This window comes from Humulus lupulus, chromosome 7 (genome assembly GCF_963169125.1).
Source record: "Humulus lupulus chromosome 7, drHumLupu1.1, whole genome shotgun sequence".
Classification (NCBI taxonomy): Eukaryota; Viridiplantae; Streptophyta; class Magnoliopsida; order Rosales; family Cannabaceae; genus Humulus; species Humulus lupulus.
The window spans coordinates 31,025,153-31,036,737 of record NC_084799.1 but is presented as its reverse complement, the minus strand read 5'-3'; the positions used below and the strand labels follow the sequence as shown (position 1 = coordinate 31,036,737).

Here is an 11,585-nt window from a genome sequence, read left to right as displayed (position 1 = left end):
TTATTCAAAATCAAGTTTAATGATCTATTTAAAATATTTTACAAAATATATAATATAAAATTAATTTATCAAAATACACGATCTAAACAAATAATGAAAGAAAACACTTGATTCAAAAAATATAACAATTTTTTCAGACATAAGTTTCGAAAAGTATGAATTAATTTTCAGATTTTCTCATAATACAATTTAATTAAGCATAAATTATGGCTTATTTTCTTAAAACTATTATATGAATAAAAACCCGCACAAGCCATAAAATGAAATTTTCATATTTTTCGCTACAGAGGAAAAAAAAGAGTAGTGTAAATTCCACTAAAAATAAGAAATGTATGTAAATGGTAGTTTTTGAAGAAAAAAGAAAAAGAAAAAGAAAAAGCCGCCTAGCCTATGAGGGGGTCACATTTCAAAACGTATTTATAAATAAATCAAAGTTCGCCAATAGAAGTTAGTTGATCTGAAAGGTGTTATCACCACCACCAGCCCCCTTCCCTTTGACTCTCTCTCTCTCTCCCTCTCCCTCTCGCTATCTCCGTTCTCATTTCTCAACAGCATTGGCTTTGGCTCATTCATGAAGTGTTTCCATTTCACCAACGGAGAGAAGCGCGACGACGATGACGCTAGCGTCACTGGCGCCGGCTCCAGCGTCGTTTCCAGGGTCTCCAAGGTGTCTTGGGCTCGCTCGCTCAGTGTTGCCTCCAGCAGCCTCGACAGCACTCGCCGCTCCGAGTTCGACTCCGACTCCAGGGACCTTTCTGACTCTGTTGGGTTCTACGAGTTTCTGAGTCTGCGTAGAGCCAATGATCTGCGGGTGTTCACGTTCTCCGAGCTCAAATCGGCCACCAGAGGGTTCAGTAGGGCCTTGTTGATTGGGGAGGGAGGTTTTGGCTGCGTTTACAGAGGAGTTGTTAGGGTTCCGGGGTCGGATATTGAGATTGACGATGATGCCGTTCCCTGTAAGATTGATGTTGCGATCAAACAGTTGAATCGTAGTGGCTTCCAGGCATGTCTTTCTTCACTCTTTTCTTTTTGACAGGACATATATACATATTTATATATGTATGTATGTATTGTTTCTATAGTTTGGACTGTTTCAAGAATCTTCGATTTGCAGTAGCTTGTTTACAAATCTGAATAATTTGTCTGGTTCGAGTGTTTTATAGTCATAAGAGGAACTTTTATGAAAAAAAAAGTTTACTAATTTGCAATTCTATAACTGGTCAACTCATTCAAGTGTTCAATTAAAAAGGAATGCATTCTGTACATGTTCAGCTGGTAGAAATTAGTTTCGGTTTTGAGGCGATATTGCTGGGGGACAGGTTTTCTCTTGTAATCTTTGACTTGTTGAAATGGGTTTTGTTTTAGAAGGTTAATGTTGCTTTTGGAATGCCATTGTCAGGTGCTCGAAGTTAATCTAATGAAATTTACCATATATTTGCATTCTAGTGTCCAGGGGCATAAAGAATGGATAAATGAAGTGAACTTTTTAGGTGTTGTGAAGCATCCAAATCTTGTGAAGCTAGTTGGATATTGTGCGGAAGATGATGAAAGAGGGATTCAGAGACTTTTGGTCTACGAGCTCATGCCTAAAAAAAGCTTAGAAGATCATCTGTTGGCTCGAATGCCGTCAACTCTTCCATGGGTTACAAGATTAAAAATTGCCCAGGATGCTGCCCGTGGATTGGCATACCTTCATGAAGAAATGGATTTTCAGGTATCTTGTCTCTCCCTTTTGTTTGATTTACCTATTTGGCAGGCTTGCTTATGTATTCAAATGATTTGAAATTCTTCCATTAGAATGAAAAAAAAAAGTTTAATGCTTTCAGTTTTCATGTTTTACAATTTAGTTTTTGGAAGAGGATGACCCAAGAATTCCTTTAACTTGATTCATGTCAATAAGTTACTTCTCAGAAGTAAATAATATTTGGATCTTTTGATTGGTGCAGCTAATATTCCGGGATTTCAAAACTTCAAATATTTTGCTGGATGAGGACTTTAGTGCAAAACTTTCTGACTTTGGACTAGCAAGACAGGGGCCTCCTGAAGGAATTAGTCATGTTTCCACATCAGTAAGTTTGTTGGATCCGATACATTATTGGTAAAAATTAAATGATCATGTGATTAGATGGGTTAGAGTACTGCTTTTTGTCAGAAGCTGTTTGAATTATTTTGTCCATGGTTAAGATGGTGGTACCATCTTTTAAAGTTGGTTCTGATAAAATACCTGCTTCTGAATTCTTGCTTTTCGCATCATACATTTTCTGACGATTTTGCTGGAGGCTACATTGCTCACAATGAATACTTTTTTCTCAAGGTTGTGGGCACGGTAGGCTATGCAGCTCCAGAGTATGTTCAGACCGGGAAGTTGACTGCTAAGAGTGACGTATGGAGCTTTGGTGTGGTTCTTTACGAGCTCATTACAGGAAGGCGAGCCGTTGAGAGAAACCTTCCCCGGAGTGAACAAAAGCTTTTAGAATGGGTGAAACCTTATGTTTCAGACTCAAAGAAATTTCACCTTATTATTGACCCTCGACTTGAAGGAGACTTTTGCATTAAATCAGCTCAGAAACTTGCTTCATTAGCCAACAAGTGTTTACTAAAGCAGCCAAAATCTCGCCCTAAAATGAGTGAGGTGGTTGAGATTCTTGGAAACATTATAAATGAAACTACATCTCAAGAAGTTACTGCTCAAGAAGTTGCTGCTCCACAAGCAGTCAGTGAAACTGAAGAACCAGAGGAAGAAACTGTAGTGGAATCTGAACCCGTGTCCACCAAACAAGGAAACAATTATCTAAAGAAAGTGTTTGATATAAGAGAAATGGTCAACTTAAGAACCAAATCCATTGGCAAGTTTGATTGGAGAAATTGGAGTCCTGGGTTAGTAAGAACTTCATAAAATGTCAAGCACAACCTCTGGCGGTAAAGGAAAAAAGAAGTCATATAGCCATTTCTCTTTCCATGCGATGATACATCCCACACATGTATCACTTAATATGGTTTCAGTCAGAAATGAATGTGTAGATATGTGCTATTCCTCAAAAACTCATTGAAGATGTCTTCTTTCTGTTCCTTACTCTTTGGCTGTAGAGTTATATAGTCTTTGTAGATATACACATATTGGTGAGCGAACCTGCATTTTTTTAAGCCATGCAATAGCTTAGTAGTCGAGGGTTGCGTTTGCTGAGTCCTTATGTGGGTTCAATTATACTTGTAGCAGATGTAGACAGTTGATGAGTAAGTATACTCAGTGAGCAATGTGGAGAAACTTAATTGGAGTTTTCAGAAGAGATTTTAGCCGCAACATATACTGTTGGTGTGGACTTTATAATCGATTGTTCGTGCTCTGTTTTTGTCTATAACATTAAAAGATTTGGTAGGACCAGGACGATCATCCTACGTAGGATTTGAGTAGATTAAATTAAATGTATTTCACAATTTTTTTTGTTTGGTTTCTGTTTTAGTAATTTGTTTGGATAGACAATAGTGAAATTTGATGGAATCCCATACTATTGTAACGTGTACTACTTTATGATTAGTAAAGAGGAAAGTGGTGGGGGCAGGGTTGTGTTGGGATCAAAGTATATTCAAGTATAGACAGCTTTCATGGTCCATAGATCCTTAAAACTTGTAGCTACTTTTAATCTGTATTCTCTTGCTTTTAATTTGATATAAACTGTTCTTCATTATTACCCTAAATAGGTTGGTAGTGGGTTTTGCTTTCAACCCAATCAATTCAAATAGTTTATGTCTGCAGCCCATATATCTCAGACTTATGCTGTTACACATGCACACGTACAGTTCTATAATAAATAAAGGGCCCCGTTTCTTATTTTTGGTATTTCTTTGGGTACTTTTACAAAAACGTTGTCGTTTGGTGTGTCAAATCCCTGCTTAACTTTACTCTGAAAAATACTGAGAATCTGGAGCAGGATTGTGTCACGGACTGAGATTCTTAGCCTCTTAAGATGGGTTGCAACTTTTTATCTTCAACGCCTCAGATTGATCCAAACACTTGCAGTTGCAGTGTACTATGTCGACTTCCATATCATAAGTGCACTAGTAAATGATTAAGGAAGGAGAATAGATAGGTTGAACTTTATAATTGTGTTGAATATGTTTTACTGTGTTATTATGAACCATTATTTTCTTTTTCTTAAATAAGATTTATACCGCACCATACTATTTGTAATAACATATTGTTATTTAATGACTAACCATTTAAAGACTTTAACATATTTTATTTACGCATATTTTAGGACATGAAATAACTGTTTTCTAAAAAGCATTGCTGAGTACATGACATATTGCTTTTGGTATAATTTAGTTGTGTGTTACATAGTTCAGTTTAGAAAAAATTACACCAAATATGATATTTTTTTAAAAAACTTTGAAAAATATGACATTTTTTCTTCTTAAGTTTCTTATGGGATATTTTTTTTTGTTTATATTTTATGGAAGTTTTTTTCCCATATATTTGTAATGTTTTATTCGTATACCATATTTATTTTTTTTATAAAGTATTCAGTAGTTAGTTTTAATATGTTGTAATGGTTATTTTTATATTTTTAATTTATTTGTATTATTTTTTTATTATTTATATTTTATAAAAAGTTTATTTCACATTATTTTTTGAAAGAAACATTTATCATCATACTATTTATTTCCATTTCTTTTTCTTTTTTTCTTTTTTTATCTTTTTCAATCAACAGGATTTCCGCAGTAATCGGTTACTACTGTAAAAAAAAAACTGATTTTTTTTTGCAGTAGTATTCGTATGCCATTTTCAAATTTTTTTAGTGATGTGTGGTAATTGGTTACAACTATAAAAATTAGTTTTATTTTTTAAGTGATGTTATAGTATTAGGTTACAACAATAAAATAATTTTGATTTGTTTAGTAATGTACCATTATCAAAATACCAACTGAATTGTAACTGGTTATTTAGTGAAATTTGGTAGAATAAAAATTGATATGAAAAAATAAACTAAATTGATCGTGAAGGTAACTGGTTACAGCTAGGTCTGAAAAAAAAACTAATTGCGATGGTAACTGGTTACTTAGCCAGACTTAGAAACAAATAGGATCCAAACTGATCATAATTGTAACTGGATATAGTTAGGTTTGAAAAAATTCAAATCTAAAAAAAAATCAATCACCATAATACCTAGTTACTTAGTCAGGTGAAAACAAAATCAGATCCACAAAAAAAATCTAAATTAATCGTTTTCGTAACTGGTTACAGTTAGGTCTAAAAAATTCATATATGAATAAAAAAATCAGGCACTATTGCACCTGGTTACTTATACATATCTGGGAAAAAAAATTCTAGAAATCATAACTTTTCATGATAGTAAACGGTTACAGTTGTGTTTGGAAGAAAAAAAAATCAAATATGAAATGCAACATCATATTTGAAATGGCAAAATTAGATGTGAAAAAAAAGAAGATAAAAAAGAATATGAATAAATCCAAATCTGAAGAAAGAAGAAGAAGAAGAACCAAAAGGGCCGGAGGTGCGTCGCCGTCGGGGATGATGGCAAAAGTGGTATCGCTAGCGGAGGGCTGAGATGAGTGAACCAAATGGGGAAGAGAGAGGAAGAAAGGAGAAAAGAGAGATAGATATTGTGAGGGAGAGAGAAAAAAGTGAGAGAGAGTTTTGTGTATTTATGATTATAGGAATCTATTTTATATATTTTATGGAATTGCCATATTTAAATTTTTTTTTTCAAAACTTATTATATTTTATATAATTACTTTTTTTCTCATAAATATAAAAATTATGTATATTTATTCCATATTTATGTAAACTCCTCTTCAATATAAATTAAAATATATAAGTCTCCATATTTATTTATACCAATAATGTTCCTAAGTTGCTCTTTAGCATTTCTCTTTCTAAAATTACATTTCCAAAAGTATTTTCGAGTCTTGATTATCTTAATGTCTATTTGGAACTTGAGCTACTTTTGATTCAAATAATAAATGAGAGGAGATAAATATAGTATAAATTATTTAATGTGTAATTTTTTTTTAAATAGTAAAACATGACTTCCAAACAAAGCCTTATAATACTATCGAGAACATTCGTTTTTCATGCTGGGTTGGGTGGGAGCTGAGCTGTTCCAAAAGTGAATCACTTGAGATAAACCATTACTTACAAGTGCCAGGGACCCAGAGCCCAACAGAGACAATGGGATTTGGGAGGACTTTTGAAGGTCAGTGCTCTTCAACTTTTTTATTGTATATACCAATATACCACTTTTTTTTTATAATGCAAGGCAAAAGAAGCACAAAAGTCCCATTGAATATAAATTCCAGCACATACACGCATACACGTGTGTTTGTGTGTCTTTGCCTCCCATCTGCATTGCACCTCCTTAAACCTATAATGATCTCTTAATGTTTCACTTTTTGGTTGTAACACAACACATAATTATTGCCCATCAAGGTTTATTAACCAGAGTAGGAAGTAAATTCAAGTGAGTATCAAAATTCAAAAGCTCATTAATCTCTGTTTTTTGTCCATTTGTGTACTAGAGTGCAAAAAAATCAACATCACACAACAAGCTTTGTTCATACAAGGACAGAGCCTGTACACGCAAAATATAGTAAGGTAGAAAAATAGATCACCCCAGACTGGAAAAATGCGATGATATTTAACGATAGTGATAATACAAAACAAATGCCACTTCTATTTTCTCAAAACAATTGGTAAAAAAAAGAAAACAAAAAAACAGAAGACGTACAACATTATGAGGTGAACCATTGATATGTTACAACTTACAAGTTCAAGAAGACTGCCTGAAACATGGTTTTGATTACATTAATTTGACATAAGAAACTGTACAGCCGCAAGGAAAAATATATAAGTGTATGTGGGTTGTTCATGAGACAGTGTTTGCATACCCGCGTCTTTAGTTTCTTTTGTTTTTTCTTTCACCTGAGTAGAGGAAAACCATAACTTGTAAAATCTTCATACTTCATTTCTAAACATAGAGCGAGGACGAAGAGGGCCGAGGATAAGAACTAGTGCTCTTCTTATTACTACTAACATCATCGGCACTTCGTCTGCGAGTTCTTGTCCTGGATTCGTTGCTTTTATTATGGTCGCCAGTTGCATTAGAATTCTGAAGCTGCTCCAAAGCTGTCACAACCTCGTCCATGTTAGGCCTGTACTTGCCTTCAGTTGACAGACATCGCAATGCAAGTGTAGCTGCCTTGTGAGCTACTTCCATTGAGTACTGGCCTTCAAGACGGTTGTCCAAGATTCGAAAGATCTTCCTCTTATTTGCCAGATAGGGTTTAGCCCACTCTACTAGGTTGTGTTCTCCGGATGGTCGGTTTTTGTCAACTGCTCTCCGGCCAGACAACATTTCTAGTAACACCACACCGAAACTAAATACATCGCTCTTTGCAGTGAGGTGACCTATAGACAGTCATGTAAGTAGATTCTTTATTAGGATTAGGAAACCTGATTGACTCAACTTTTGAGGCATAGAAGATCAAGTGCGGAGAACCAAAGATAACAATAATCTAAATCAATAAATACTATAATTGATAAAGAAATGTTACCAGTGGCTAGATATTCTGGTGCAGCATATCCATAGGTTCCCATTACCCTGGTGGAGACATGGCTTTTGTCACCTGTTGGCCCATCCTTGGCCAACCCAAAATCTGATAGCTTTGCATTGTAGTTCTGGGGTCATATCAGAAACAGTTCTTAGAATAGCCTTTTTAAGTTCAAATATCCTACCAATTGATCATATATATAAATATCATAACAAAAGTTGTACACGCCAGAATCTTTTTGAGATCATACCGAGTCAAGAAGTATATTAGACGTCTTGAAATCTCGGTATATCACTTTAGTTTCTGCACTGTGCAAAAAAGCAAGCCCCTTTGCAGCACCAAGAGCAACCTTTAGACGAAGATTCCACGAAAGAGGCTGAAAGTAAGAACCCCCTGATATAGGAAAAATTGTAGTGGTCATTGAATATCCCATACTCGATAAGTCGATAATCATTATGTTTCCAATTACAAAAGGTAAAGTTAGGCAGAACTTACTCCTGAACAAATGATTTTCTAAGCTCCCTCGAGGCATGAATTCATACACCAAAAGCCTGTGTTCATCTTCCAAGCAATAACCAATCAATTTTACCAGATGAGAGTGGTGAAACTGTCCCAAATAGTTCACTTCCGCCTGTAGAACCAGACAATCTGTCGTCAATATCCAACCAATACAGTACAAGTTATTCAGATATGTTCCTGTTTCAAGTATTGGCAAGTTAGTATACATCTTCAATCCAAGAAGAGCACAGGCTTGTTTCATTACCACCTTTCCTAAACCAGAAACACAAGAAATTGTACAGCAGTGGGCTAGTCTTTTCAAAATTGTGAACTAAAAAGCGAGAAGAAATCAACTCACCAACCACTCTTTATGACCCTGAAAGCCATCCTGATTAAGCCTTTTCACAGCAATAACCATGCCAGTCCCGGGCTTTGTAGCAGTAAAAGAGTTCTCGTCAATCCACCCCTTGAAAACTGAACCGAAACCACCTTCCCCTAAGACGCTATCAGGGCGGAAATTCCTGGTGGCCATTTTGAGGTCAGCAAGATTGAAACTCTTCAAATTGGAAGCCTGCAATATCTCCCCCTCACTCCTCGGAGTATGAGGAACCGAAACTGATGAGACCTTGCTGCTAGTACAGCTCGAATTCCCATCACTACTATTGTATTTTGAACTAACCCCTGCATTAAACAAGTAGATATCATGATCAAGCTTCAACAAAATTGTGAAACATTTGACACAATAAATATAGCTTTGGGGGCTGTTCTGCAAAGGTAAATACCCCTTAAAAATAAGAAGGCGACAATTGCTCTTACGTATCATTTGTATTATAGCTAAAAACAGAAGGATTATTGAGATTCACTCTCCTGCATGCAATCTACCATGCATCAGCAACAAAACAAAAACAAAAGACAAAACAATCATTTTGAGCTTAATCTAGTTTCTCGCAGTTTTCTTCAAGAACAAAATGGTGCATGATGTTCCCAACAAACCGCGCCCGCCATCAAATGGACTGAACAAATTTATCTAACAAACCAATACCAAAAAGATTGAACAACCAATTTTATGTTGATAATATATACATATAAAAACTTGTAAGGACAGATAGCTCAAACCAACTCCACTGATCCATGATCCCAGAGGACTCTAACAGAGCACAGATAATTGGACAGAACTCTTTCCCAAATAAATAAATTCTCTATGCTAAAAAGGCCCCCGGGTAAAAATTTCGACAGGTGGGGGGCTAAAAAATATAAGATGTAACATCTGCTTACCTGTGTTACAAGTGCCCTCAGCTTTGATTTGGGCGCTTAAGCAAATCCCCATTGAAACAACCCAATGAAAAACAAGCAATTAGCCTTTTGAATTGTCTTCCTGCAGATCAAAAAGATCAGAGCCTCAGCCAAAAAAAAAGGCAGCCTTTGAATAGTGAATATAGGCAGATCTAAAAGTGAAAAACATCTTTTATCATTTTATGGCAAATTTTTTTAAGAAAAAGAAAGTCGGGTTTCGTCCAAAACTCTCTCAAATTGCTAGCTTTTCTACAGTAACTTTCAATAAGCGAACAATTAACAGGAACAAAAAACAAAAAAAAGCTTCAAACAAAAACAAACAAGAACCCACTAGAGAGAAGATAAAAGGGTGTCATAAACGAACCTATTCGGTCACAAAAATCGAAGTGTGAAGGTTAGATGGGTTGGCCTTTTTAGTACTCGTCTGGGAACTAAGAAGCCCGGAGAGAGCTTTACCAGAAGAGGCAGATAGAGCAAGTTGACTGAGCTTTATTTCGCCTTTCTGGTAAGTTTGGTTTTTATTGGAGTGGACAAAGGAGGTGAAGGGTGACAAGCCGATAAAAAGGAAGGTGGGAAGGAAAGGAGATCATTAATGGTGGCCTGGTCCCGCCCTTTCGCTCAACGTTTTATACTCTCTTCGGCTCTTTCTCTCTCAGCCATTGGATTTCGATTATGAACTCGTCCATTCTTCGATGCGTCAAGATGGCTCGGCTCGTTATCTACAGCTGGCTTGCTTCTTTCAAAGCTTGTGTTTTGATTTTTCTTTTGAAAAACAAATCACAAGTGTTCCTTTTTTTAAAAAAAAATTGTTGGTATCAAATCAATATTTGACTTAATGGAGTATATCTCACGTGCTAGTCTTTTCTTCTTTTCTAAATAAAATATTAGGTGTGGTTTATGATATTTTATGAGTTTTTATATATGAAGAAAATGATTGGAGAATATTTATATTACTCATAATGTATGATTTCATCATTGGATTGAATATCCCTTTGTTTTCCCTAAAAAAAATAAATAAAAGAATATCCTTTGTTCACATATAATAATTAAATAAAGAAAGTTTATCAAATTTAATTAATTATTTGAGATTGTATTGTAAATTGATTTAAAAATTAAAAATGGTTTAGCATTAATAATTGGAGATGGTATGTATGTATAGTTAATTACATTTAAGGGGCATAATTTTGCATTTTTTTTCACTGCATAATGTTACTCATTTTATTTGTATGAAATTATGAGTTTTTGTTACAAAATTAAAATTAGTTGTTGAGTTTAAGACTCGTATGTTAATTCATGCTTTTATCTTTAAAATTATTTCCAAATTAAGAAAACAAACAAACAAAAACAAAAAGTACAAAGCAGTCCTGTCTTGTTTTTTGAGTGAAAATCTATTTAGTATTGTATTTATATATTATGTGGGTAATCACACTTTATTTTAATTTTTGTTTTATTCTCACAATTTATGAACTAAACTAAACTATAATAAAAACAACAAAATAAGTATTTTGTTTATCATCCAATTATATATGTGGTTATTAAAAAATAAAATTAGAGTTATTTTTATATATAAAAAAACACAGTGAAAAAATTATTTAATATAAAAGTAAGTTTAAAAATATTTTTACAATGAAAAATTTTATATTCTATACATTTTCATTATATTTTTTTGTATTATTATAAAAATAAATACAATTTTAAAGATTATAAATATTCAATTTATATATTTTGAGATGTAAATATAATTATCTTATTTTGATTTTGATTGACATTGATGATGAAAGAATATTTGTGACGAAACTATTCAAATTTTTATAAATATGATAAATAAATACTCGAGCTTTTGTAAGTTTGACAAATAAATACCCAAAAAAAATTTACGACAAACTTAACGTCTTTAGGCAAATGGTTAGTAACCTAACATATTTTCAATATGATTAAATAGTTTTGCTACCAAAAAATAAGTTTGCATATTACAAAATATTAGATAATTTTGCTGCCAACATTCAAAATATAATAAAAATACTAGCACAAAAGTACAAGATAACATCATGGATGTACCAATTTTTAATTTATTTGAGATGATAAAAAATAATAAATGATAAAAATAAAATACAATTAAATATAAAAAGCACAAAAGGATAAAATCCACACATATCAATGAATATTCAATTTTATATATGTTATTTTAATAAATTCTTAAGATTTTTTATTTATTTCTCGTAATA

At 33.7% G+C, this 11,585-nt stretch overlaps 2 protein-coding genes across 3 annotated transcripts; one reads left to right on the top strand and one right to left on the bottom strand.

Moving 5' to 3' along the window:
- The first annotated feature begins 436 nt into the window (after positions 1–436).
- Positions 437–3,626, top strand: LOC133791089 (serine/threonine-protein kinase PCRK1). The gene is made up of 4 exons (XM_062228979.1): positions 437–1,003; positions 1,454–1,714; positions 1,947–2,069; positions 2,315–3,626. Exons 1-4 carry the CDS (start codon positions 572–574, stop codon positions 2,894–2,896), a joined length of 1,398 nt encoding a protein of 465 aa, XP_062084963.1. The 5' UTR covers positions 437–571; the 3' UTR covers positions 2,897–3,626.
- Positions 3,627–6,637: 3,011 nt separating this feature from the next.
- On the bottom strand, positions 6,638–9,949 carry LOC133791090 (probable serine/threonine-protein kinase PBL9). 2 transcript variants are annotated; one of them, XM_062228982.1, is made up of 7 exons: positions 9,725–9,942; positions 9,343–9,442; positions 8,426–8,748; positions 8,065–8,200; positions 7,820–7,962; positions 7,573–7,696; positions 6,638–7,426 (listed from the first exon to the last, which is right to left on the bottom strand). In XM_062228982.1, the coding sequence occupies exons 2-7, from the start codon at positions 9,392–9,394 to the stop codon at positions 6,987–6,989; spliced, it is 1,218 nt and encodes a 405-aa protein (XP_062084966.1). In that variant the 5' UTR covers positions 9,395–9,442; positions 9,725–9,942; the 3' UTR covers positions 6,638–6,986. The 2 variants fall into 2 exon arrangements, with proteins under 2 accessions (XP_062084966.1, XP_062084964.1); XM_062228980.1 differs by having other exon boundaries at positions 7,820–8,200; positions 9,725–9,949.
- Positions 9,950–11,585: the final 1,636 nt, after the last annotated feature.